Here is a 27,725-nt window from a genome sequence, read left to right as displayed (position 1 = left end):
CAGCAGTCATGCTTTAATAGAATATATAGGTGATGGCTTATGTTTTGAGGGTCTTTTCTGCTTTAATAGTGTTCTTTGATGCTTCCTTTTAATTTAATTGATTTAAAATTGCTTGCTGCTATTACTTACATCACTAAAAGTATCTTATATATCCAACACCATTTATTATTGATAGCCTTACCATAATGTGTATCATCACCATCAAAAACTCTCTCTTGTGTCTGTTTTATTTTAAAATAATAGGAAGAGTTTCTAGTGGAAAGAATTATGATTTAATGAGGAGAAATAGCTCTTTCGTTGCCTCAGTGGAGTACACAATTAATTCAAAGCAGCACCTCCTTAAAACCAGTAACAGAGATTGTTGGAGAAAATTTACATAATTTTTTTTTTGTGTCCTCAAAGCTTATATTTATTTGACAGGTCTATATAATTTCCAAACATTTAATATTTCTTAGAAATACCTGTGAATTTCAATAGAAACCAAATATATGTTTTTATACAAAAGCAATGATAACAATATAAGCAATTATAGTAATAATGAATATATATTTTCTAACTTCTGATAATTACACACAATTTAACTCAGTTTAACATCTCTGAAAAAAAGATCAGTGAAAAATGAAGCTCCCAGTAAAATCAGGATAAGCAGCCAGCAATGTTGCTATCCTCCATCAGACACATCTCAGAGGCATTGCCTGCCTTTCAGAATTCACGTGGCAAGAATAAGGAGATAAGAGGATGAGCTGCCCCCCATAGTGTGATCTGGCATGGGATTAAATAAAGAGCTCTTCAGTACAATATTCTTATTTTAGAGATAAATAAATATGTTACAGAAAGTAAATTCAATGACTGTTTAAAAGAGCAAGGTTTCTGAAGTGCAACATAAAGTTGGGCATGCATTTCTTCAGGAGTGTAAAAGTTTTTAAAGTAAAATTTAGGAGAACAAATAAGAAAATAAAAATAAGCATACATTAGCCTGCTATTTGTGTCATTCATGGTATTAAGCTTGGCAGATAATACACAACCAAAATTTTGGAGTTGAACTATTTCTTAGAATTTGCTGGTAAGCAACCTGTTGGACAGAGAGAAAGCGCATAGACATTCCCTGTCATCCATCATGTTTTCTAGTTTATCTTTTGTAATTTTCAAAGATAATATAATCATAAGATCCAAATATGATTCGTCATTTCTCATCAGATTAGAACAATATATGATACCAGAAAAAATGGAAAAAAACCCAAGATTTTTTTTTTCACTTATCTGTTACTAGAAACAATGTAGGTCATTCATTAAAACTGATAACACAACAGCTGTAGACTTTGCTGAAGATCTGGCCAGGCAATTCTGTTAGCTGACAATGTCAAGAATTTTATGCAATACTTTTACTCCTTACTAGTGCAAATAGAGCCATAGAAAATGAAAACTAAACAAGTGTTAATTATTTTTCAGTATATTGCAGGACCAGAAGAAGAAGATTAGTTTGACAGTGAATTGTTGAAGTTATTTTAGAGAAGGGTAGGAAAGCATAAAGACAGAACAAAACCATAGCTGAAGAATTCAATGAGTGTATGGAAATGTCAAAGGAAAAGAATAAATACTGTCCAAAATAAGGAATGTTAATATTGCTAAAAAATTGGCAGTAGAACAAAGACCATTCTGGTTTTGTCCATATAAATACCCTCCAGATTTTTTTTTTTTTAAATCAGAGATTGCCAAACGATATAGCAGATCGTAATTCCAAAACCTTTAGATCCTTGATTAGAAATATTTAGACATGAATTGGACAAATGACTTGTTATTTATCTACTTTCCAGAAATAGAAGTTTTAGACTAAACAATTGCTAAACATATAAACCAAACATATAATATTTATGTTTAGTAGACACAGCATACTAACTTTGGAAAAAGGCCATAGTATGATTATATTTTTAACTTCTTTACAAATAGTATGAATTTAGGTATCTATAGCTGTTTTCTAGAAAAGGATGTCTGAAAAGAAATGTTATTTGCATTTCTAATATCAGAAACAGAGAAGACCCAGAGACTGCATCAATGTGAAGGACTGAGCAGAGCAACGGGTAGACTAAAACTCAAGCTTTGGAAGTCTGTAAAATTAAAAAAAAACTAACAGAAAAAAAAGGATAGAAAACTATGTATGTGAGTGTTGGCATGTGTCTCCTTTTAGCCCCCACCCAGGGCTGAACAATAACCAATTATTCTGTCACCCAAGACCTCTCCCCAGCTGAGAAAGGGAATTGGGAAAAGGAGGGAGACTTATGGGTTGAAATTGGAACAGATTTGATAAAATAAGAAAACCAATATCAATTCTAATACAAAAGACACAAAGTTATACTCAACCCACAGAGTTGTGTGGGATCACAACCGTTGAGAGGACAAACAACAAAACCAGACCAAACCAAAAAAAAAAAAAAAAAAAAACCCACCTCACCATCCACCACCAAGCTTTCCCATTTATAGTGAACCTGACGTTAATGTTATAGAATACACCTGTGGGCCAGCCTGGGTCAGCTGCGCTAATGGCCTTGATCACCACACCACAGCTGGCCACAAACTAAACCAAAATGTAACAGAAAATTGATTCTATAAATTTTATCCCCACAAAACCAGGACAGTGTGCATGGTTATACACCCCCATACCACACCCTATGCATGTATATACATTTTTTTTTGATAAGGTGAAAATATGAATGTTCCTGCTTACTAACAAATGCTTCATTTCTCAACAGTATGGAATCTCTAAGTGGGATGCATACATTACTGGCTTAATTTTCCTTTAAGGAACTGTCTTGCATAGCTGTTTTGTGAAGCGCTGTCCAAGGTAGGTTTGGGGAGGTATATTGAAACAAAGCAGTATAATATAAAAATACTCATAACGTTGTCTCTGATCATGTCTGCATTATTCTGGCCACCTATATCTGACAATGTAGAAGGGACATGAGGAATTACTCATCATTCTTCTAGTTCCTGCATGCTTAGAGCTGGTTTATGTGACAGAAGTAAAAACTTTCCTGTACTTGCCTCTGTATGGTAACTATAAATAGACTTACACTTAGTGATGCGTTCAATTTAGGCTTTTTTAACAACTCAGTAACTTTGCATTTGTTTCTCATTCTCTGAAATGGGGACCAAAATTTCATTATCTCCAACGTATGCTTTGAAAACAAGCTAAAAGCTTTTAAAATATCCATGCCAAACAATCTATATGCATAAGTAGTTACTCTCTGCAGTCTTAGAAGAGTGTTGGTATCATCATGAGAATAGAAAAATATTTTTTTAAAAATACAAAACTGTAATTATCTACACTACTATAGATTTTATGTAGCATGCAGTATTCTTGGGAGAGTTCTTCACAGTGAAGGTGCTAATAAACAGCTTGAGTGCTCTTTTCTGAGACATCCATCAGTGTCTTACCTTACTTCTTTTCTTCCTCACCAACGAGTACCCTAAATAAGTCCAGCTATCTTTCTACATGTAGTCAGTTGTCTATGCAGCTAATCTTGCATGCTTACCTTTCCAGTTAGCATTGTTTAAGTTTTGTCCATGGTGACCTTGTTCTAAATGTGAATATGGGAAAGGTGGGTATCTATTTTCTACATAAAGGTATAGTTATAATGACATCTGTGCATGTCATTGAAAAAAGGATCATACATACTGAAGAATGGGGGTGTGAGAGATCCCATGTTTAGGGTACATATTGGAAAAACCTGTGGGGTAGAAATCTGGAGCCACTACACCTCAGATTCTTCTTGGCCACAGGTTATATGAACACAAACAAAACATGAGGTTTTTCAGATGCAAAAGGAATTAAGTGGCTTTCTAGATCTGATTCATTTATTTACCTGAGTAATAAACCTTAGGAGTTTTTTTTGTTTGTTTGTTCGTTTGTTTGAAGTGATCTTGTTAATTTCTTATTATATGTGAATGGGCTCTTTCTATCAGCAAGAGGCACTTAAATATGATAACATATTCCATTAATGTATCAGACAGTAAGGAAGATGTAGAGATGCCAAATATAAGAAGCAGCAAATGAAAAATTAGTCAACAGTTGGGGAGTTAAATCCTTTATAGAAGGCTATAACTTTGGTGAATTGTGAAATACAGCTATGATGATTTTAACAGGTCTTTAAAATAACTGTTTAATATTGAGAGAATATATGATTCCATTCCATTCTATTTCTGCTGTGATAGTAGTTTTAGAAATTAATAGGCTCAAGCTAAAGGCTGTCATAGAGATATTTCTTCACCTGGGGGATTTGTAATGGGTTCTTACAGTATTTCTCAATATATCACTGTTTTGTGTCTGCTTTTGTTAACAGTAACTCAATGTCTTATTATCCATTTTGAAATAAATACTGTTGTTTCTATTAGAAATTGTCAAATTTTTAAGTCATCTGTTAGGGTTGGAGGATTGAATTGACATTATGAATGAGCTGTTAATCAATAGAACTTTTTTTTCTATATTTTTAGCCTTATAAATGACAGCACATTTTTGGAAAAAAGAGAGGAAGCCAGCAATTTTTTCTTGTTCTATTGCAGGAAAATTTCACTTACCACTGGCATGAAGCACTGTACTGATATAGACAGGAACATGGGAAGAAAATTGGAATTATAAAAGAGAAAGTAACTTAATAAAGCTATTACACCTAGTAAGTTTGGATCCTTTCACAACAGTGAGAAATTTACCATGTGGTCTCTTAATCAGAAGTTTACTTTCTCTGTTCTGTGCAGAAAGGACAGGTTACACATTTCCTTTCTAGATTCTGTCCTAGGTCCCCAAATGGGGCGTTTTTTGCTTAGCCTTGTTATCATATTCCCTCTGTCATTCTCTTAGATTGAGTCTAGGACTGATCAGCATTCTTCTGTTGTATTACCATACTTAATTTTGTCTGATACTTTTGCTGATACATTCTAGTAACCACCCTCCTATAGTAATGTCTGAGTTACCTGACGATGTAATGATTTATTCAATGTTATTTCATACATCTTAGAAAGCTAAACTAAATGGCACCCTTTCCTGTACCAGGCTTAAATAGTGTGATGTAAATGTTACTGGGGAGGAGAGAGAAAGGACAGGTTAACCATTACACTACAGAGTGAAATAAAACAAAAGAATGGCCAAGGAAGACAATTTTTTCTACTTCCTTATTTTGAAAACACTTTAAAATACTTCTGAATTTTTTTCTTTATACAAGAGGGCTCTCATAGCTTGTGCCAATTTTAGGATTGTCACCTTTTTCTGCAAGGCCTTTTATGACTAAATTATTACACATAATGTAACAAATAATTGAAGTCTTTAACCAGTTTTGTAAAGGCTTCCATGAAAAAGTGAAATGAACAATCAGGCCTTCTATGGTACCAAATGGCTGGACATTCTCAGGAAGCTTGGTGTTAGAAAAATGCTAAATACACCAAGATTCTCAAAAACACAGAACAATTACTGCAAGTACTAAAAATATATTTAACGTTTCACAAATACCAGAGAAAAATTAATGCTAGTGTATGGACAAGCTATAAAAGTAAGGAGGAACTCCTGGGAAGGACCCCTAGTGATGTTCCCTGCCACTCATTGCTTCCAGGTACTGCTTTTGCAAGAGCCAGGTATTTGGCAGGTCCTGGGGAGCCAACTGCATAACCTCTGCTTCTCCAACAGCTCTATCAGTGACCTCAGCCCTTTTCCTGGACAAAGAGTCAACACTGATATCTCATGTATGTGACAGCCCAGAGAAGTTTCAGTATAAAGACTTTGCAAAAGAGCTAGCATCAGGTGAATGTATTAACCTCTATTTCTCTAAAATATTGAGTCCACTAGCAACTGCCTTCAAGCAATTCTGTATTCTTTCGCTATGTGAACACTCATAGCATCTTCTGTAAGTGGTAGATTGCTGAACAACATTTATACAGCTGATTAGATGGACTTCTTTAGAAAGAATGCTGTCTCAGTATAAGTTAGGATGTTAGAGGTGTAAGAAAAATATATGACTTCTGAATTGTATAAATGAATTGTAACTTGGAGCAAGAAATTGATAATAGGAATTTTAAACTACACATCAGGAAAATCTTTGTGGTAAGCTGAACAACAATTTCATGTAAAAAATGTTAAACCCTCTTATCAGGCAACTTTGAAATCAAAGCAAAAAAATAATCATTACAGGTTCTATGCTGAGTGATTGTGCAGGAACAGTGTGAAGGACTGAATGACTTCCTAAGTATTTCCCATCTGTAATCTTGATGATTCACTTTACTTTTTGAGTCACAACATGCAACACTTTTCCTAAGGCTTCTTCCTGGAGTGAAAACTTTCATGTATAAGCTTCTACTTCATAATAAGAGTTGCCAGAAAGGTTTGAAAGAAAGTACAGTCTTATTTCATGGTACAGTAAACTTTAATAAAGCAAACCTCCCAAAAAGGAAGAATTTGATTTACAATTTTTCTGTATGTGAGTTTACTCTTAATCAGAAGTACTGCTCCTTTGATTCAATGTATTAAGCTGAACAAAAATTGATTCTAGGTTGAATCCATCAACCCAACCACCTCAACTGACAGTATTTTCTGCTTCGAAATCAGTCTACTTTAGCAACCATGCTAATCATGCATTTTTGTGTATTCAGTTAGGTGTAGCAGGGATAATACATCACTGAGTCATGAATGGGGATGGGAAAGAAGCTGTGTAGTAGATTTAAGGTTTTGTAAAAGGCAAAAACATGAGAACATCCTGTAAGAACCTAAGAAACACCCTGTGTGGTCAGTGCAATAGAGCATCTAGCCCAGAACTGAGCACAGCAAAAAGAGATGCTATTTAGGGAGAGCCTATTAGCCTAGCTACTTCCAGCAGTCTGTTCCCTTTGAAATCTCCAAGCATTCAGGTGTATTAAAGAAGTCAGAGGATCTTTTAGTGTCCATTTACAGCCTTTTTGGTTGTGAATATGTCTAAAACCTTAAAAAATCTAATTAAAATTGTCTATCTACATCACATTCTGTGGTAACAAATTTAGAAATGTAATGTCATCTGTTAAAAGTTCTTTTATGTATTTTAGTCCAAAATCCCACTAAGTTCTTCAAGTGCCTTCTTGCTTCTTGTCAACAGGCTTCAGCAAACAACAGTTCTTCTTTCAGCTTAGCCTCTGCTTTCATGATTATCTTTCTAAGCTTCCTCTCTTTCCCCCATGCTTTTCTTCTACAAATTTAAAGGGTCCTTACTTTTTCATAAGGCAGTTGCTCTATTCCATTGATCACTTTTGTTGGCTTTCTGAATTAATTCTACAACTCTAACATATTCTAGATTAATATTTCCTTAAATGTATTACCTATGGAGAAGTTATGAACCTTAAAGAGTAACTCCTCACTTCCTCAAATTGTGCTTCTCTACTTTACCATTTCAAGGCAAGGTTTCCAGATGACAGACTACTGTTGTAATCAACTCTTTGCTCCACCACAATAATGCTTGGTTTTGATTTTGTTTTTTTCTTGTTAAAATTCAGTATAGATATGAAGCCATTTCCTAGTGGAAGGCTAAATTAACACATGGGGAAGAAATTATATTTGAGAAGTTTTTAAATATTCATATAAATTCCGGCTTTGGAAAAGCATTGCATGTAAACAAACACTTTTATGTTTTTTCAGCTACAAAGCTGACACCCTAAATGAAGATTATGGAAAACTTTTAGATATGGCTGAAATGCTTGTAGTCTTAAAGGCTGTGCATGTAGGCATAGGTAGTTCAATTCAAATTCAACTTAAAGTATTACATTTGTAAAATATAAATAAAATTGGGCAAAGATTCCTTATTTGGTAATAGAATCATGAGATAATTTATCTTGGAAATGACTTCTTGAGGTCATCTAGTCTAATTCTCACTGAGAGGAAGACCAGCTAGATCAAGTAGTTTAGGGAACTGTCCTGTAAAGATCTGAATATGTCTCCAAGGAAGGTGATCCCACAAGCTTTCCAGATGACTTGTTCCAATAGTTAACCAGCTTCATAGTGGGTTTTCCCCACCCAATATATAATTAGAATTCTCCTGTGTTCCAACTTGTGTCCATTGCCTCTTGCCCTGCCACAGTATTCACCTCTGAGAAGAGCCTTGCTATGTCCTCTGTGTATCTTCCCATTAAGTATTTGTAAACTCCAATAAAATCTTCCTTTAGCCTTTCCTTCAGGCTGAAGAGATCCAATTACCTCAGCCTCTCTTTGTACATCAGGTTCTCCAGGTCCCTGGACATCTTCATGGCCCTTTACTGGACTTGCCTCAGTATGGCAATGTCCTTTTACTGGAGAATGCAAAACTTAGACACAGTCCTTCAGATGTAGTTTCACAAGTCATGAGTAGAAAAACAATCAACTCCAGACTTGCCAGCTACGCTCTTCCCAATGCATCCCGCGATGCTTCTCTGCTACAAGGACACATGACTGACTCATGTTCTACTTGTTGAATATCAGGACCCCCAAGTCATTTTCTGCAAAGCTGCTTTCCAGCCAGTTGGCCACCAGGCTCTACTGGTGTATGGGATTATTCTTCCAAAGCTGTAGGACTTGCATTTCTGTTTGCTGAGCTCTGTGAGATTCCTGTTAGCCTGTTTCTCTAGCCTGTTAAAGTCCCTCTGAATAGAAACCCTAGCCCTCAGGATATCAGCCATTTTCCTCAGTTGAATTTCCTGAGAATGTAACCAATTGTCTGGGTCACTAATAAAAATATTAGACAGATTTGATTCCAATATCAAATCATGATGAATGCCACTAGTTACCAATTGCCAACTAGGCTTTGTGCCACTTACCACAAATCCTTTAACCATTGTGGTCCAGCCAATTTTGAGCCCACTTTACTGTCTGTATGCTGCATTTTGACAACAGCGTTATTCAGGGAGGTCATGTCAAAAGCCTTGCTAAAGTCAATGTATCCACTGCTCTCAACTTATCCACAGAGCTGGCTATTTCATGATAGAAGATTACCAGATTGGTTAGGCATGATTCACCCTCAGTAAATCCATGATAACTGTTTCCAGTCACCTTCTTGTGCTTCATGTTCTCGCACACAGCTTCCAGGAGCTTTTGTTCTATAATCTTCCCAGGGACTGAGGTTAGGCTGACTTGCCTGTAGTTATCTGAATCCTCCTCTTTAAGATGGCGTTGCTTTTGCCTTTCTCCAGTCATCAGAAGCCTTCCCTAATCGCTATGACTATTCAAAGATCATAGAAAGCAGTCTCACAATGAAGCCAGCCAGCTCCCTCAGCACCTGTGAATGCATATCATCAGGTCCCACATACTTATGTATGCCTAATTTGCATAATTAGTCCTTCCTAATTATTTTCCTCTGCCATGCATAATACTTCACTCCCCCAGACTCTGCCTCTAGGCAGAGCAATCTGGGGGTCACGTGAGGGTGAACTTATCAGTAAACAGAAGCAGGGAAGCCATTAATAACCTCTCTCTTTTCCATACCCTTTGTCACGACATGCACAACATCATTCATCAATGGGCCTATGTTTTCCTCATCCTTCTGCCACACCTGCTCATCTTCCTGGACATTGAAATGGACTGTTACTGTGTTTGAGAAGGTTATCCTGGGCTGCTTTGCTCTCCAAGGGTGAGGATCTGGTCAAGCAGATTCCTCAAACAACATGAGCTCTCCTTAAATTCAGGGCTGTGCTTCTGCTGCTTGTCTCTTTTCACAAGATTTTCCACTTAGTCACTGGGGCCAAGGCTGCTTTACATTCCTCACCAGTTTTAGCTTGTTTGTGAGCAACAAGTACAGCAGAACATCTCCCATATCATCTGGTTGCTTACCTGCATAATTTTTTTTTCTCAACATTGCAGATGTCTCCTGGGTTGCTTTTGTCCAGCCTTATTAAACCACCAGCAAATACTGCAGTTGTTGAAGTTGCACATGAGTGTGAGGGCCTGTGATGGTGAGACTTCTTCAAGATGTTTAAAGAAAGCTTCATTTACTTCCTTTTCTTGATCAGGTGGTCTGTGCAGATGCCCATTACATCACCTGTGTGGGTTTGTCCACTAATCCTTATCTATAAGCTCTTGACTGGCCCATCATTCATTCCAAAGCAAAGTTCAGTATATCTAAGGCTCTCCTTTGCATAGAGTGAAACCCCTCCTTCTCACCTTCTCAGTTTGTCTTTCCTAAAGACCCAGTATCCTTCCTCTGCAACATGCTGTTTATGTTGGCTATCCCAACATGTTTCTTTAAACCCCATGAGATCATTGTGCAACTGCACGCACACGTTTAATTCCTCACGTTTGTATCACGTGCTGCATGCATTTGTGCATAAGTACTGAAGAGGGACCCCTACAGTCATGCTGCTTTCACAAGTGTGAGAGTCTCCCCCACTGTTCTGTCCCCTAGACACTTTCTCATTGCTCCATGTGCCTTCACTTCATGTTATGGCAATCCTCCTGTGGTGTATCTAGTTCAAGGCCCTCTCATTAGGCTAGGAAGCCTATTGCCAAAAATGCTCTTATTCCACTTTGTCAGATGGGCCATATCTCTCACCAGTAGTTACTATTCTTCAGAGAGGGTGCTAAAAGCTAAAGATCTGGCTGCAATACCAGCCAGACAGCCAAGCTTTCACTTGCATGACATGCCCAAACCTACCTAAGCCTTTGACTTTCATTGAAAAGACTGAGGAAAACACCACATGCCCTGCCCTGCCCTTCTTTACTTTTCCTAATGCTCTATACTCACTCTTCAATTTGTTCCACGTCTCCCTTGGTAGTACTGTGGGTTCCTATTTGAATGGGCAACCAGAGGGAGCAGTCTGAGGGCAAGATGAACATCAGCAGTGTCTCCAAAGGATCTGAGATCCAAGCCCCCAGTAAGCAGCAAATTTTCCAAGAAGTGAAGATGGGTAGGTGGATGGGTTCTTCCATTCCCTGTGGAAGGAAATCTCTTCTAACTATTACTCACCACTTGTGCTTGGTGTAGGCAGTTGGTTCAGGTTCCACTGGCTTCAATGCCTTCTCTGATAGATATGCTTTGTTCTCACCTATTCTCAGGGCACTCTGCCTGTTCAGTAACTGCAGGTGTGCAGGCAAAGAAGGAATATTCCTTCTGTTGCTGAAGTTTCCAGCATCCCCCATCTTGGGAGTCTTCATCCACTACTCCTTTAAGCATAATCTCTAGCTATCCATCCTTTCTTGCATCATGTGGCTCAGGCTTTTGCCCCTACAGGGTATGTGGAAAGACTTTATTGATCTCCTGCATTCATTCTCTGTGGTGGTGTGCAGTCTGCTCACCTCTTTCACCATCACCCCCACCCCAGAAAGAAGTATTGTTTGCAGCCCAAAGCCTACATGGCAACATTATGGTTCAGGAGTACTGCCTGCGTCACAGAGGCTTCTGTTTTGCCTGGGCTATTTGCTTCACTTGATGCTGGAAATTGTTCTATAGCACATTACCACTATCACTGCATAGATCTTGGTCTTGAGCATAGTTTCAAGGACCATCTTGCAGCAACTGTCAGACCTCTGTAGTCTGAGAATTCATATGTGTACTTCCTACAGCATTTTAACAATAATTTCATGCATATGATCTCACATTTTCAGTCCTGCAAAGCAGGCAGATGTTTTCATACTTGTGTTTGTGATTGCACAAAGCAAAATACTCTGATGAAATGAGGTGTGACATTTGGTTTATCCACCATGGAAGGAGTAATGAAATATAGTCATAGGCTTTGCAATTTAGAAAGTAAAACTAACCTATTGCATGAACATGTAAGAGTCCAGTCTTAACAAATTAGCCATAGTACTTAATAATGGTAACAATAAAAAAGACAAAACTTAAATATTCTGCATCCTGAAAGTCTGTCGGGAGACTCTCAGGTCTTAAAAGAGGTTGTGTGTGTATATATATATATATATGTGTGTATATATATGTGTGTATATATATATGTATAATACACACATGCATACACTTCTATATATACTAATACCCATATGTATTTATGTATATATTCAAGTTATTTTTAAGCACATACACCATGATTTAGTGGCAGTGCTGGCTGTGAGTGCTATTTCTATGTTACACACTTCAATAACTTTCAAGCTATTTATACACTAGACTTTAAGTTGCTTGTATACATTTTTAAATCTCTTACATAAACCCATATACAATTCTTATAGGGACATAATAATTTTAAATGCTTATTTTTCCTGCCCCATATACGCAAATATTTCTGTCCGAATATAAGCTTGATCCTTTTACCATTATATTGCTAACTTGACATGATGAAACAAGGTTTAATGCAATGTAAATGACCTAAGAGTGTGAAAAACTGCAACGGAAAAAGCACTATCATTTCATGTTTTACTTGCTACTTTCCAATCAAATGATGACTAGCTGACCCACAATAAAGACAGCAGGGAAAAAAAAAATCAACAATTATGTATACTATACAAGGATCTTATACTTGAATTAGCTGGTTATATTAAAAGATATTACAGTCCAATTTATAGAAGCTGGCCTGTAGCACCAATCTAACTCTAGAGAAAAAGCCACACTGAAGCATTTAAGTTCATATATTTGTAAGATACTGTATATTTGATAAAAATTATGTATGCCATATGAAGACAGAAAAGTTGGTCTGATGTTATTGACGACTTCAGTTATTAATAGCTTCTATCATCACTGCAAGCAATGCTTATGACAACTACTGTATAAATTCTCACCATTTTTTTTGTCAGTGTATAATAAAAAATTAAAAAAATAACTTTTGCTAGTAGAAAAGAAGGAAACAAAATCATTCTACATTCATGGAAGGAAGAAAATTAACTTTTGCAAAGATTTAGAAATTCAGAATTCCTCAAAGGTTCTGGAATGAATACTGCTGACAGTGTTGGTTGATTTCTAAGACTCTTCATTCATCAGTTTACAAGGCAGGACTTCTGGTACACGAGCTATGCTTTGTAAACAAATTCTGCTGACATCGGCTGCATAGCAATTGTACAATATGCTTAAAGAACACCAGCTGAGTCCTCTCTTTTCAAGCAAATAAATGACTACTTAGTTGTGTGCTTACAAAAAAACTATATTTCTTTCTTGAATACCACAAAAAATTTATCCCCTAATATCACCTGACTTCTTACCTGGCAAACAGCTACAGTAAAATTCACCAATCAAATCATGGCAATGGCCTCCATTTTTGCAGGGCTCGAAGGAACATTCATCAATAGCTGTGGAACAGTTTTTGTCTGACAGAAAAGAAAATGAAACATTAAAACTATAAATCATGCTGGGTTTGGGAAAGCAGAAAAGCTACTTCACAGTACAAGTGACAACTGCATAATTTAACTCTTCCAGGTTGGGAACACTATTTTATTTCTGCTTGGCAGCTTTAATACTAGAGATATTCATAGATCATAGCTGATAGTTAACAGATTAAATAGTTTAAAGCAATAAGTATGCGCTACATTTGCAAATATACTTTGTATATCCTACCATTACATCTCAACACCATAATTACTAAAATTATATGTCACAATTTTAAAACTATTTTAGAGATTAATAACCTCAGTAACAATAATAATAAGAATATTTCTTAAGGTTGCTTCCACGTTTAGATAAATAAAGCCACTTCTCCAATCCCAACAGAAACCCACCAATTCACTCAGCTGTTTCTTCATTTTTCTTCTTTTAAAGATATTTAATTGAGCTGCAATTCAAATTAATTCAAAACTGAAACAGCAAAAATATGGGAGAACATACAGAAGACAGAGAGGAGAATATTTAAAAGACAATAGGTGGCTTATGAAAACAATTAACTCATTCGGCATACCAAAGAAAATCCACAGTTCCTCATCTCTCTATTGTACACTGCATTAATTTAGAGCAAGATCTAGCCTGTGTCCTGGTTTGGCCCAAACCAGGCCAATTAGTCTTAGAGAAACCAAGGTCACTGCTAAATTCCTCACTGCTTATGAGTGAAGAGCCGAAGGGGGGTCGCACCTGCAGGGAGGAGCAGACAGGGCAGGTGACCCAGGATTGACCAATGAGGTATTCCATCCCATACATGTCATTCTCACTTTCCTATTTATCACTAACCCACTGCCTCCTGGAGGTGGGGCCCAGGAGGGAGGGGCCCTCCTGTCTCCCACTGATTGGTACCAGCTTTGCCAGTTTCCAGTTAAAAGCCTGCAGGTGTGATGGCAGAGAGCTATTGCATTTTCCCCTCTGCCCGTGCTGGGGGGAGGTACTGCATTTTCCCCTCTGCCTGTGCTGGGGGAGCAACTCTGCCTGAGGAGGATTTCCAAGCTCTCAGTCTTGGCTTTGTATATATTTGTATATATTTGATTATTTCTATTATTATTGTTATTATACTCTTTTTCATTATTATAGTTTATTAAAACTGTTTTAACTTTTCAACCCATAAGTCTCTCTCCCTTTTCCCTTTCCCTTGGGGGGGGGTAGAGGGTTAACAGAGAGCATCTGCCAGCTGGTTAATAGCCAGCCCAGCTTTAAACCGTGACAGATTCATTGGCACCCAAGGTGGGGCTCGAGAGAAGCTCCAACAGGTTGTTCTGATAAGTTGAATCCTGGCTCTGGTGGGAGGAGACCCAGAGAGCTCAGCTGAGAGAATATCAGATTTCTTCCTTTGAGATTTACGAGGGGTTGGAAAGTTAAAACAGATAGTGAAGATGGTGATGTCATTTTTGAATGCTGTGTTATCTCATCTTTTTATGGAGTTTCTTTCACAATTGAGTATTGCAATGATGCCTTACCTGCCGTGGGCACTGTGTTATTGCTTGCTTCTTATGAATGTTTACATGCAGTTTAGCAGTGGGCGCTGGTCGAAATGTATTGTTTTGGTATGGGGTTTGATACTGATTTATGCTGTGATAAACTGGGCAGTTAATATTCCGATCTCTCATCTCTATGACACAATGATGGGCAGCTTTAATCGCGAATCAGTAGCAGCAACTTCATCTGCACGCTCCAGGCGTCCTTTAGCTGATTCTGTTAATGATTACACTTCCAGTTTTACTTCGGGAAATAGTACCTTCTCCTTTTCTGCCAAGCTGATTCCACTAGATTTTGCGAAATTAGGATGGTGCTGTCTAGGTGGCATGTTTTTATTTTTGGTTGTCCTGAATGTGTTTCTGATGTGGGATAAGATTAAATATCGGTGCAGGGACAGTTGTAGGTGTTATGCAGCCACCTCAGATCCTACAGTGTGTACTGCCGCTACAGCCACTAAACCCACTGAAGCCTCGGCAGCCTGTACCACAGCTGCTACACCCCCCAAGATGGCCACTGCAGCTACTCAGACTCTCAGCACTCCCAAGACAGCCACTGCATCTACTCAGACTCCAGCATCTATCGAATCTGTACCAATTGCTCCTGTAACCAGGAAGAAATACCAAAAGAAATCAGCTCGTGAAGTGAAGGATGATGACTCAGAGCCTTCTAAGGCAGAGCCATCATATGACCCAGGTGAGGGCCCTTCTCAGGCAGAGTTAGGGCCTGACACAGATGGGGGTTTCCTCGATCGTCCTTTTAAAGCAGACCCATCACAGAAGAAAGGCCCTTCTAAAGCAGAACTATCACAAGAGGACTCGGACGTAAAGATAACCTACCACTCCTTATCCCTGAAGGACCTGAGAAATATAAGGAAAGACTTCAGCCGTTATGACGGTGAACCTATTATTACCTGGTTGCTCCGATGCTGGGATAATGGGGCAGACAGCATGCAATTAGATGGCAGAGAAGCCAGACAGTTGGGATCCCTGTCCAGAGATGGTGGTATTGATAAAGCACTCGCAAGAAAGTCAAACACTGTCAGTCTCTGGAGGCGACTCTTGTCAGCTGTAAAGAGCAGGTATCCCTATAAAGATGATGTTATGAGCCACCTAAGCAAATGGACCACTATAGAAAAAGGTATTAACTACCTTAGAGAACTGGCTGTGCAAGAGATCATTTATAGACACCCACGGGACATTGTAGATCCTGTAGATCCTGATGAAGTGGAATGCAACCGATCCATGTTCCGGAAGGTTGTGAAGAATGCTCCACCGACATATACCCATACATTGTCAATATTAGTCTGGGGAGAAGATGCTATGGCACGTTCTACTGTGGGCGAAATGGCTAACTGTATGCGACAGTATGAAGATAGTATTTCTTCCCCACTGCAGGCCCGTGTCTCGGCTGTGGAAAAACTGACTAAGGAAAACAAGGACTCATTTAAACAACTGTCAGACAAACTGTCCATGATCGAGAATAAACTTGACTCTCTACCTACACAGGCGCGCATTGCAGCTGTTAAGAGAAAACGTTCTCCTACAGGACCAGCTCAAAGGAAACGGAACACATCACGAGGTATCCTGTGGTTTGCCCTGCGTGGTTATGGGGAGGACATGAACAGATGGCATGGACAACCTACCAGTACCCTACAGGCACGAGTACGTGAGTTGCAAGCTAAAAGAAATACCAGAGAGAATTTTTCTAGAAGGATGGCTGCTCCAGTTACCAGTGAGCAGGACCCCAGTCAGGGTAGATGGGCCTCAAATCATTTTTTCCCAAGTGTGAATAGGAGAAATGAAGGTCCAGTCCCTGTGAGCAGCATGAATCCATTTCTTAATTAGGGGGGCCCTGCCTCCAGCCAGATGGAGGAGAGGGACAACCGGATTTATTGGACTGTGGATTCGATGGCCTGGCACATTAAAACCACAAAGGTATCGAGCCCTGGTAGACACTGGTGCACAGTGCACCCTAATGCCATCGGATCATAAAGGGGCAGAACCTATCAGTATTTCAGGAGTAACAGGAGGATCTCAAGTGTTATCTGTATTGGAGGCCGAAGTGAGCCTAACTAAAAATGAATGGAAAAAGCACCCCATTGTGACTGGCCCAGATGCTCCGTGCATCCTTGGCATAGACTACCTCAAGAGAGGGTATTTCAAGGACCCTAAAGGGTATAGATGGGCCTTTAGTATAGCAGCTGTAGAGACTGAGGACATTAAACAGCTGTCTACCTTGCCTGGCCTCTCAGAAGATCCTTCTGTTGTGGGGTTGCTGAAGGTTGAAGAACAACAGGTGCCAATTGCTACTGCCACGGTGCACCGACGACAATATCGCACCAATCGAGACTCCCTGATCCCCATTCATAAACTGATTAGACAATTAGAAAATCAAGGAGTGATTGGCAAGACTCGCTCACCTTTTAATAGTCTTATATGGCCAGTGCGAAAGTCTGATGGAGAATGGAGATTAACTGTGGACTATCGTGGCCTAAATGAAGTTACGCCACCGCTGAGTGCTGCCATGCCAGACATGCTAGAACTTCAATACGAACTGGAGTCAAAGGCAGCCAAGTGGTATGCCACCATAGACATTGCTAATGCATTTTTCTCTATTCCCTTGGCACCAAAGTGCAGGCCGCAGTTTGCTTTTACCTGGAGAGGTATCCAGTACACCTGGAATCGACTGCCCCAGGGGCGGAAACACAGTCCTACTATTTGCCACGGACTGATCCAGACTGCACTAGAAAAGGGTGGAGCTCCAGAACATTTGCAATACATTGATGACATCATTGTATGGGGAGATACAGCAGCAGAAGTTTTTGACAAAGGGGAGAAAATAATCCAAATTCTTCTGCAAGCTGGTTTTGCCATAAAAAGGGGCAAGGTCAAGGGACCTGCCCGGGAGATCCAGTTTTTAGGGATTAAATGGCAAGATGGGCGTCGCCAGATCCCGATAGAGGTGATCAACAAAATAACAGCTATGTCCCCACCAACTAACAAAAAGGAAACACAAGCCTTCTTAGGCGTTGTGGGTTTCTGGAGAATGCATATTCCAGATTACAGCCAGATTGTACACCCTCTTTATCAAGTGACCAGAAAGAAGAATGATTTTCAGTGGGGCCCTGAACAACGACAGGCTTTTGAACAGATTAAACAAGAGATTGTGCGTGCAGTAGCCCTTGGACCAGTCCGTACGGGACAAGATGTTAAAAATGTGCTCTACACCTCAGCTGGGGACAATGGTCCTACCTGGAGCCTCTGGCAGAAAGTGCCAGGGGAGACTCGAGGTCGACCCCTAGGATTTTGGAGTCGAGGATACAAGGGCTCCGAGGCCAATTACACTCCAACTGAAAAAGAGATACTGGCAGCGTATGAAGGAGTTAGAGCTGCTTCAGAGGTAATTGGTACTGAAGCACAACTTCTCCTAGCACCTCGATTACCAGTACTAGGCTGGATGTTCAAGGGTAAGGTTCCCACTACCCATCATGCAACTGATGCGACGTGGAGTAAATGGATTGCATTAATTACGCAGAGGGTTCGAATAGGAAACCCTAATCGCCCAGGAATCTTAGAAGTGATCATGGACTGGCCAGAAGGCAAAGACTTCGGAATGCCACCAGAAAAGGAGGTGACACGTGCTGAAGAAGCCCCACCGTATAATGAATTACCAGAGGATGAGAAGCAGTATGCCCTGTTCACCGATGGATCCTGCCGTCTTGTAGGAAAGCATCGGAAGTGGAAAGCTGCTGTATGGAGTCCCATACGACGAGTCACAGAAGCCACAGAAGGACAAGGTGAATCGAGTCAATTCGCAGAGGTAAAAGCCATCCAGCTGGCTTTAGACATTGCTGAACGAGAAAAGTGGCCAAGGCTGTATCTTTATACTGACTCATGGATGGTAGCAAATGCCTTGTGGGGGTGGTTAAAGCAGTGGAAGCGAAGCAACTGGCAGCGCAAAGGTAAACCTATTTGGGCTGCTAAATTGTGGCAAGATATTGCTGCTCGGCTAAAGAAACTAGTCGTGAAGGCACGTCATGTAGATGCTCACGTACCTAAAAGTCGGGCAACTGAGGAACATCGAAACAACCAACAAGCAGATCAGGCTGCTAGAGTGTTCCAAATAGATTTGGACTGGGAACACAAAGGTGAACTATTTTTAGCTCGGTGGGCTCATGACACTTCAGGTCATCAAGGGAGAGATGCAACATACAGATGGGCTCGTGACCGAGGGGTGGACTTAACCATGGACTCTATTGCACAGGTTATCCATGATTGTGAAACATGCGCCGCAATTAAGCAAGCCAAACGGTTAAAACCTTTGTGGTATGGGGGGCGGTGGTTGAAATATAAATATGGGGAGGCCTGGCAAATTGACTATATCACACTCCCTCAAACCCGCCAGGGTAAACGCTATGTGCTTACCATGGTGGAGGCGACCACCGGATGGTTGGAAACATACTCTGTGCCCCATGCCATTGCCCGGAACACTATTCTGGGCCTCGAAAAGCAAATCTTGTGGCGACAGGGCACGCCAGAGAGAATTGAGTCGGACAATGGGACTCATTTCAAAAACAGTCTCATAGACAACTGGGCCAAAGAGCATGGCATTGAATGGGTATATCACATCCCCTATCATGCACCAGCCTCTGGGAAAATTGAACGGTATAATGGGCTGTTAAAAACTACCCTGAAAGCAATGGGGGGTGGAACCTTTAAAAACTGGGATAAACATCTGGCACAAGCTACCTGGTTAGTTAACACCAGGGGATCTATCAATCGAGCTGGCCCTGCTCAGTCAGACCTTCTACATACAGTAGAAGGAGATAAAGTCCCTGTGGTGCATGAAAGGAATCTATTGGGAAAAACTGTCTGGATTCTTCCTGTAAAGGGCAAAGGTAAACCCATTCGTGGGATTGCTTTTGCTCAGGGACCTGGATGTACTTGGTGGGTGATGTTGCAAGATGGTGAAGTCCGATGTGTCCCTGAGGGTGATCTGATTCTGGGTGAGACTACTTAAGTCTGAACTGTATGTTGTTACTGCATAAGTGTCTTTCAGGTTAAAGACAGTGGTGATGAGACCAGAGCTAGCTTCATCAAGTGGCGTCCAGTAACCTCCTCGAGTCTGACATCTTTAACCTGCAACCCGTGGGCACGAACCATGACGAAAGAGAGACTGCTAGCCAGAGAGACTGCTGAGAGACTGCTAGCCAGATGGAAACCCACAATCCTGAACCAAATGAGCTTAATGAACTTTTTGTATAGAGAAGAATCATAAACTACTGATATGTGTATATATATTTGAAAATGAAAAGGTAGTGGTGATCTGAGTATGACGTGAATGGTATGGAATAAGGGGTGGAATGTCCTGGTTTGGCCCAAACCAGGCCAATTAGTCTTAGAGAAACCAAGGTCACTGCTAAATTCCTCACTGCTTATGAGTGAAGAGCCGAAGGGGGGTCGCACCTGCAGGGAGGAGCAGACAGGGCAGGTGACCCAGGATTGACCAATGAGGTATTCCATCCCATACATGTCATTCTCACTTTCCTATTTATCACTAACCCACTGCCTCCTGGAGGTGGGGCCCAGGAGGGAGGGGCCCTCCTGTCTCCCACTGATTGGTACCAGCTTTGCCAGTTTCCAGTTAAAAGCCTGCAGGTGTGATGGCAGAGAGCTATTGCATTTTCCCCTCTGCCCGTGCTGGGGGGAGGTACTGCATTTTCCCCTCTGCCTGTGCTGGGGGAGCAACTCTGCCTGAGGAGGATTTCCAAGCTCTCAGTCTTGGCTTTGTATATATTTGTATATATTTGATTATTTCTATTATTATTGTTATTATACTCTTTTTCATTATTATAGTTTATTAAAACTGTTTTAACTTTCCAACCCATAAGTCTCTCTCCCTTTTCCCTTTCCCTTAGGGGGGGGGAGAGGGTTAACAGAGAGCATCTGCCAGCTGGTTAATAGCCAGCCCAGCTTTAAACCGTGACACCTGGTCTAAATTATACTGGGATCTTTCTGATCCAAAATTGATTCAAAATCAAGGGATAACTGTAGGGATTAAGAACTCCTGTGAATACCAGAAGCTCTTCCAGTGACAGAGAAGGAAAACTGTAGCTGTCACTGAAGTGAGTGAGCAAAATGGTTGTTGGTATTCTACTCGGAAAGCGATGGAAAACAACATTTTTGGAAAGGAATCATCATTCAAAAATACAAAGATTGCCATTGGCAAAAATACAAAGATTGCCATTGGCAATTTTTTTCATGCAATAGTGGAAAAGGCAACTACAAACAGAGATTTTCTGGGATTTGATTTTAGGTAAAAGGGAAGAATAATCTCTGAATATGAAGAAAGGAAGGGGGGGTGAACAACATAAAACCAAAGGAATTCAGAAAAATTGCAAAGAATGCAGAAAACTTCTGATGTGAAACCTGATGAAGGCTGAACTAAAATAAAAAGGTAACTAATAAAGTTACTGCTTTCTTTAAGTACACCAGAACAAAATATCATTTTTTTGTGGGAAAAAAGACACTGGGTATTAGGAGACCGAGTTGGCACTTCCTGTTTTCCAAAGGATAACAATGCCTAACTAATAAAAAAATAAGTCACGTTACTAAGGATAACCTAAGAAGTACAGCATAAATATGTAGGCATGAAATTAAACCAGCAAAGGCACTGAATAAGATGTGACTATCATGGGGTGGTCAGGGTAATGGGAAATCATGCTGTAAGTACTTCAGCATTAAAGATGAAGGAAAAGTAGGGTTTGCCATTCAATGGAGAAGGATGGCTACTGATAATAGTAATCACACCAAATTGTTCAATGCTTCTTTTGCTTCAATCATCAGTAAAAAGGTCAGCTGCAAGCAGATTGTTATCATAATTAATATCTGTGACTAAAGGGCAAAACTTCAATGTTGAATAGACAATGCAGGCTGGAGAGTTGTCAGATGAGTTAGATGTTCAGATAGGCTGGTCTGATGAACTTCACCCTTGGGTACTTCAAGAGCTGGCTGATAAAAACTCAGTAGTTTTCATTGTGAACTTGTGGAAGATAAGTAAAGTACCTGAAGATTTGATAGTCAGCTTTTAAAAAGGAGTGAAAGACGGAGCCATGAAATTACAGATCGATTTGTGTAATTTCAGTTCCTGGGGGAAATATGGGAAAAAGTTACAAAACTGATTACTTGTAAGAACCTATAAATATAAAATAATGTATTAAAAATGAGCCTTATATAAGCAAATCAGTTCCCTTCTACACTAGAGTTACAGGCCTTGTGGATAAAAAAAAAAAAAAGTAACATGTCCTATTCCTTGACTTCAGTAATGTTTCTGCTGCTATCTTGTGTGAAATTCTAGTAATTGGACTAGATATGAGCTACAAGATAATATTATCACATGAGTAAAAATTGTTAGAAAGCCATATTCATACATTAGTTATCAGTGGGTTACCTACCAAAATGAATGAATGAATGACACAGATTTTGAAAGAGGTCTACTGTACATCTAGTTCCACTCAATTTTTTTCAACAACAATCTGGATGGTGGATAACAGAGTAAGCTTATTGATGGCAACACAAAAAGGTACATTGGAGGACAGGATTAAAAGTCTTTATAAATTTTGACAAATTGGAGAGAAAGTTTGAAATAACATATATTTTCTTATCAGAACAAGCAGAAGATATCATAATACAGCAAATCACAAGTAGGAACAAAACCCAGAATTTTGTTCCAAATCAAATAGTGTGCTGGGATATATAAAAAGGAACATAGCCAGTTAGAAGCATAAAAGTAATCCTTCCATTCTCATATAGCTGGAGTAAAGCTACATTTGGAGTGCTTTGCACTGTCCAGTGAGCTGCATTCAAGAAAGGTGAACGAAATAAAGACAGTCCAGATGAGCATGACAAGAATGACAAAGAACTTGAAAGCATGACTTTGTAGGAAAAACAAAATGAATGGGGCTGTAAAGCCTAAATAAGGGAGATTTGAATAGAAATGTGATGACAGGCATAAAATAAGAAAAGGCTTTTGCAAATGTCTTTAGTCCTCCATGTTCATAGCGGACAGGATAAGAAGCAATGCATTTAAATTGCAGTGAAAGTCAGACTAGATGGTAAGGAACTCCTTATAATGGTTAGTATAATAACACTGGAAAGATTGCCTGAGGCAAATAAGAAATGGCGTTGGATTACTTTAAGGTGAGATAAACATATCGGGAATGACACAGTATAGTATATGTTTTCTGTGGGGATGAGAATGGAATAGATGATCTTTAGTGTTTTCTTCTAGTGCTATGATTATATAATTTACAGGGCATACACACTGTTTATAACACGGAAGGAGGTCCAAAGGCTTTTATGTTCATGAGTTGGATTGTCTGGAAATTTGCTATGCCTTATGGTAGGGTAAAGCAGGATGAGTATTCCAAATCTGTGGTCATGTAAGGAAGGACCAAGAGTAATCCATATCAAAAAGTCTAGGATATTTAAAATAGGATAGGAAAGGTCTTAAGTTACTTATTGTATGATAACAGAGCTCCCACTTTGGAACCTAGTATTTCTATCCAAATCTGTATCTCCACTCTGTCTCTCCATTAAAACGCATGTCTGTATTAGTCAGATAAGACAGAGGTGAGTCCAGGCATGAGGTAGCCAAAGAAAAAGAGGACACTCAGGATGTAGTAAAAATATTACCACTAGCACGCAGAAACAAACACATTGTTCACTCACACCATGAATGTACATGGTTAAAAATACAGAGGGACAGATGGAAGGTCCTACTCTTTCTTACAAAGTGGTACAGCTTCTGGCACATTCGACCTATATTCACCCCTCAAGTCTTTCTCATGAGAAAATCGTAATGAGACAAATGAGCCACTTCATACTTCCCTGAGCCTTTTTTTTTCTGCAGGTGAATGTGAAAAGCCCTTATTCTATTATTTCAGCCCTGACTTTTAAACAAACTCTACATTTCCACTCTCGCTTCCTTTCCCGTATCTCCCTGCTACGGGAGAGCAAGCATATCCACTAACTGAAATCTTGTGATAACTTTTGTTTAGTTAATGCAGTACATTTTTCAATGTACTGCAGGTCACTTCTGGTCACTTGCAGCTGCCAGATGGAAGCAAAGAAAAAGATAAGTAGATTATAGCTACTGAACTGTATCTGAACTGTACATGAGGAAACAACAAAAGTGAACTGAAAAGGACTGCTGAAGGCCTCTCCATATGAGTGCTATTGCAGTGCTGTGACAAAAATAATAAAAATAATTCTCAGATGTATTTAAAAAAGCAAGAAGGACTATTGATGTGTAAAATACCTCGGCATAAAACTTTGACTACAATGTTGCATATTTAAAAATAAATGGGAAAGATGCAGGAAAAGCTACACAATTTATTCAACAATTGAAAGCATGCTGTCGGCAAAGGCTTAAAGAGCTCCATCTGTTTCGTTTAGAACAAACAAAAACAAGAAGTGATTTGATTACAGTGTATAAGTGTCTTTACAAAGAGAAAATACTTGAGTAGTAAGAGGCTTTTTCATTTTGTGTAAAAAAGGTAATGAGACTCAATACCTCGAAGTTGAAGACAAAAATTTAAATAAAATATTTAATATAAACTTCTACATTTGATGGTGATTACTACTAGAAAAAAACGCCAGTGAAATTCTGGCTTCTCTTCATGCATTCAAATCAGGATTGAATGTTTTTGGAGTCAATGTATGCTTTAATCAAAAGTAAATAATTAGGTTCAGTACAAGGTGGTTAATGGGCAACATTAACTGCCTTCCAGTATGCAGACCTAATGTAGAGCATACAACCAGCAATCTACGGGGTGTTAGAAGACTTCCAGAATAAATTCACTCATCATGTAGCAGTCTGTGCGTCTTTCCTGGGAAAACATCAAGACAATCCTACGAGCCAGATATATTTCTGTGACAGCAACAGCCCACCCCAAGGCAGCTGGGCCCTGTAGCATCATTATCATCATGTGGAATGTGTATGTCTTGTCCTTGGATGTTCTTAGGAAAAGTGGCTGTCAGGTGCTGCTCTGCTGTTACCAGAGCAAATAATCTATGCAATTCTGTTTCTTGTCTCACTGCAAAAGTGCCAAGGAAAAAAAATCTTCTTACAAAAGTTGTATGAACAGTTTTAAAAACATCACTCTGCATCTAACACTTTTCCCCTCCCGCCTCAAGACTCCTCAGATCTGGGCAAGCACTAGTCTCTTGTCAACCTACTTTTTAGATAAAGTGAGTCAAGCTATGGGGTAATGTCGCCATTATCACCACTGCAGCCCTGTAGCCCAGTAGGTATGGCATTGCCATTGCTAGCATCAGGCCACAGGTTTGGTGTTAAGCTAACGCCAGAGACCTCAGGACTTGGCTAGTGACCAGGTGGATCTTGCCTCATTTGTTTTAGTTTTCTTTAATTTTGTAAAATTGCATCGTTATAATTATTGTTAATAACATGTAGAGAGGAATAACAAGTAGTTACACTGTATAGATGAACTAATTATGACCCTAGAGTAAGGCTGCAGTGTGAAGGAGTACAGGGCAGAGAGCAGAAGCCTTGAAGGTGCATTTGTAGGATGGTACTGGAGACTCCAAGGCTATTAGCAGCTCACCTGTAGCCAGTTACTGGCAGTGAAGCAAACATAGGAGCTGAGCAAAAACAGTGCTAGGGATAATAAAATGGACAAAGAACAAATGCCTAATATATGTAAAATGCCTCAAATATAGCAAAATCAATAGTTATAGGGAGTTACAGAACTGAGAAAGAGAAAGGTGGAAAAAAAAAAGCAAGAAAAAAATAAAGACAAAGAAAAAGGCCAAAGAGTGAAGAAAAAAAAAAGTCAACTGTGTTACTGAAGATGGCACCAAATATGGCTACTACTTAGAGTGTTCATACTAAAACTGATAGCGTTTGACCTTTTATAGTATGGCTCCTTCAAAGAAGAGGGTGCCCAAAGGTAAATTGTTTCACTTGTTAAAAACACAGCCCAGTATATACTGTGAAATATATTAGTATCTAAACCTCTGGTACAATGCTAGTTAGTATTGCAAAGGCAGTATTGAACAATGGACTTTATCCAAGATCAATGATTTGGTGGATTTTTTTCAGAAGATGAACCGTCTGCTATAAAAAACCTGGAGACAACCATTCTTAGGTAAGATGCCCCTTCTATTCCTCAAATTCATTAACAGAATATCTGGGAGGGATGGAAAACATGCACTGGGGAAGTTGGCTGGAAGTAGATTTTCTTATGTCAGAGTTCTTTCATTGATTGCACATGTCATAACAGAAAATTTAGTCCTAACAGGTTAATTGAGGCTGTTATAATGAAAATCTCAATGTAGCAGGAAATTCTGTCTTGATATCTGAATGTTATTTTTACAGAGGCATTCATGTAAAAAGTAAAAATTGTGCTCACTGTGCTGGCATATTACTGTTCATACTATAAAGTCATCCATGACCTTAACTGTTTATAATATAAATAGAAAACATATGAAAAGAAAAGCAGAAAAGAGAAATAATTTATAGAAAAAGTATGGAGTTAAGGAAAAATTTGGTTAATTTCCCACAGTAACTCAGGAAGACCAAGAATTTCAACCATGTTTCCCAGAGTCTTCTGCGTGTGCTTTAATCACTGTATGAGCTTTTCTAGACATTATTGCTTTTCATTTTTTATTTGATAAGGGCCTCCCAGCAACTGAAATTTTTTTTATTGAAAAAAAAGCCTATTATTTTAAAATTATGATATTCCAATTTCTATAAAATTAAATACACAGTCATACCCAGAAAGATACTAATGTACGTTCTACATACATTATATTATGCATGCCAATTGGCATCATTATTGAAAAAAACCCATTATATATAAAATAAAGGGGATAAACTGAAACACAAAAATACTCTCATAATGCCTCCAGTAGAGCAATGATAAAGTAATTCCCATATAAACTAATTAAATTTTTGATTGAAGAATTAACTTATCTTTTTTTCAGATGGTTCCAACTGTTGCTATTCACCTTCTAATTTAAAGAAAACATACTTAGTATTTGCAGATGGAAAACTGTTGGCGAAATGTGCCATTTGATTTCTCACCAAAAAAAAAGACTTTGATTGTTTTTTAGATGACTGGAAAAAACATTGCTACTGAACTATAATTGTTTTTTTTTTCTTTCATGCAATTCAGTAGTTTTTATGTATTAGTTTATCTAAATTTTTATGTAATGTAATTTTCAGCATGATGAAACTTAAACAGACTTTTCTGCACTCTACTTATCTTTCTCTTTCTACTCAGTGTTCTAGCCTGAATTCCTTCCAGGGAAAGCAGGTACACTTACACATTAGACGTGATGATAAACATTCTCTAATAACCACAGAAATACATATTGAATACATTTCCATGTATGCATAAATAGCATTTATTTTCCAGCATGTTAAGTTTGCACACCCAACTGTGGGAAGCTTGCCCTCAGCAGCCCACCTTCTGGAGTATTTCTGAAAACCAGCAGCCCATCAACACTGTCCCAGCTGAGCAGGGGGAAAGGCAGCTCTTTGCTCTCATGCTGCCTTGGGCCTGCTATGAGTGATAGCTCTGCTGGCTTGGAGCCAGGGGAACCATCCTGCCCTGTTCAGTCTTCAGCTTCCAAGTTTTGCATTGATTTGAAGAAACGTTAGCACTCTGACTAGAGATCAGATACAGGCATGTTGTTTATATGACTTGGTCATTAGGGGACATCAGAGAAAAGAATACCTGGCTTTTGGGCTGTTTCCAAGGGCCATTGATGTGGGAACAATAATCTGATGCATGAAGATGCAAGCGCGACTGAGGTATCTGTGGACTGACTCTAAAGATGGGTAAGTACCAATACATTTCTCAGGCCAGTTCTTTCCTTTGAATTGTTGAGGACAGGACTGGAGATGATTAGTGTGGAATGGAGGATGGAATTGACTCAG

The 27,725-nt window shown here is 39.1% G+C and overlaps 1 protein-coding gene across 1 annotated transcript in view; it reads right to left on the bottom strand.

Annotated features, from left to right (window-relative positions):
* The window catches only part of EYS (eyes shut homolog), a 1,023,158-nt gene that overhangs the window by 714,537 nt on the left and 280,896 nt on the right, over nucleotides 1-27,725 (bottom strand). The window contains 1 exon segment of the mRNA XM_068405393.1: nucleotides 13,112-13,216. Coding sequence (XP_068261494.1) covers nucleotides 13,112-13,216 — 105 coding nt within the window.

Source organism: Nyctibius grandis, chromosome 1, assembly GCF_013368605.1.
Source record: "Nyctibius grandis isolate bNycGra1 chromosome 1, bNycGra1.pri, whole genome shotgun sequence".
In the NCBI taxonomy this organism is placed as follows: domain Eukaryota; kingdom Metazoa; phylum Chordata; class Aves; order Nyctibiiformes; family Nyctibiidae; genus Nyctibius; species Nyctibius grandis.
Note: the sequence above shows the minus strand (reverse complement) of the source record. Positions and strands in the feature narration are given on the sequence as shown.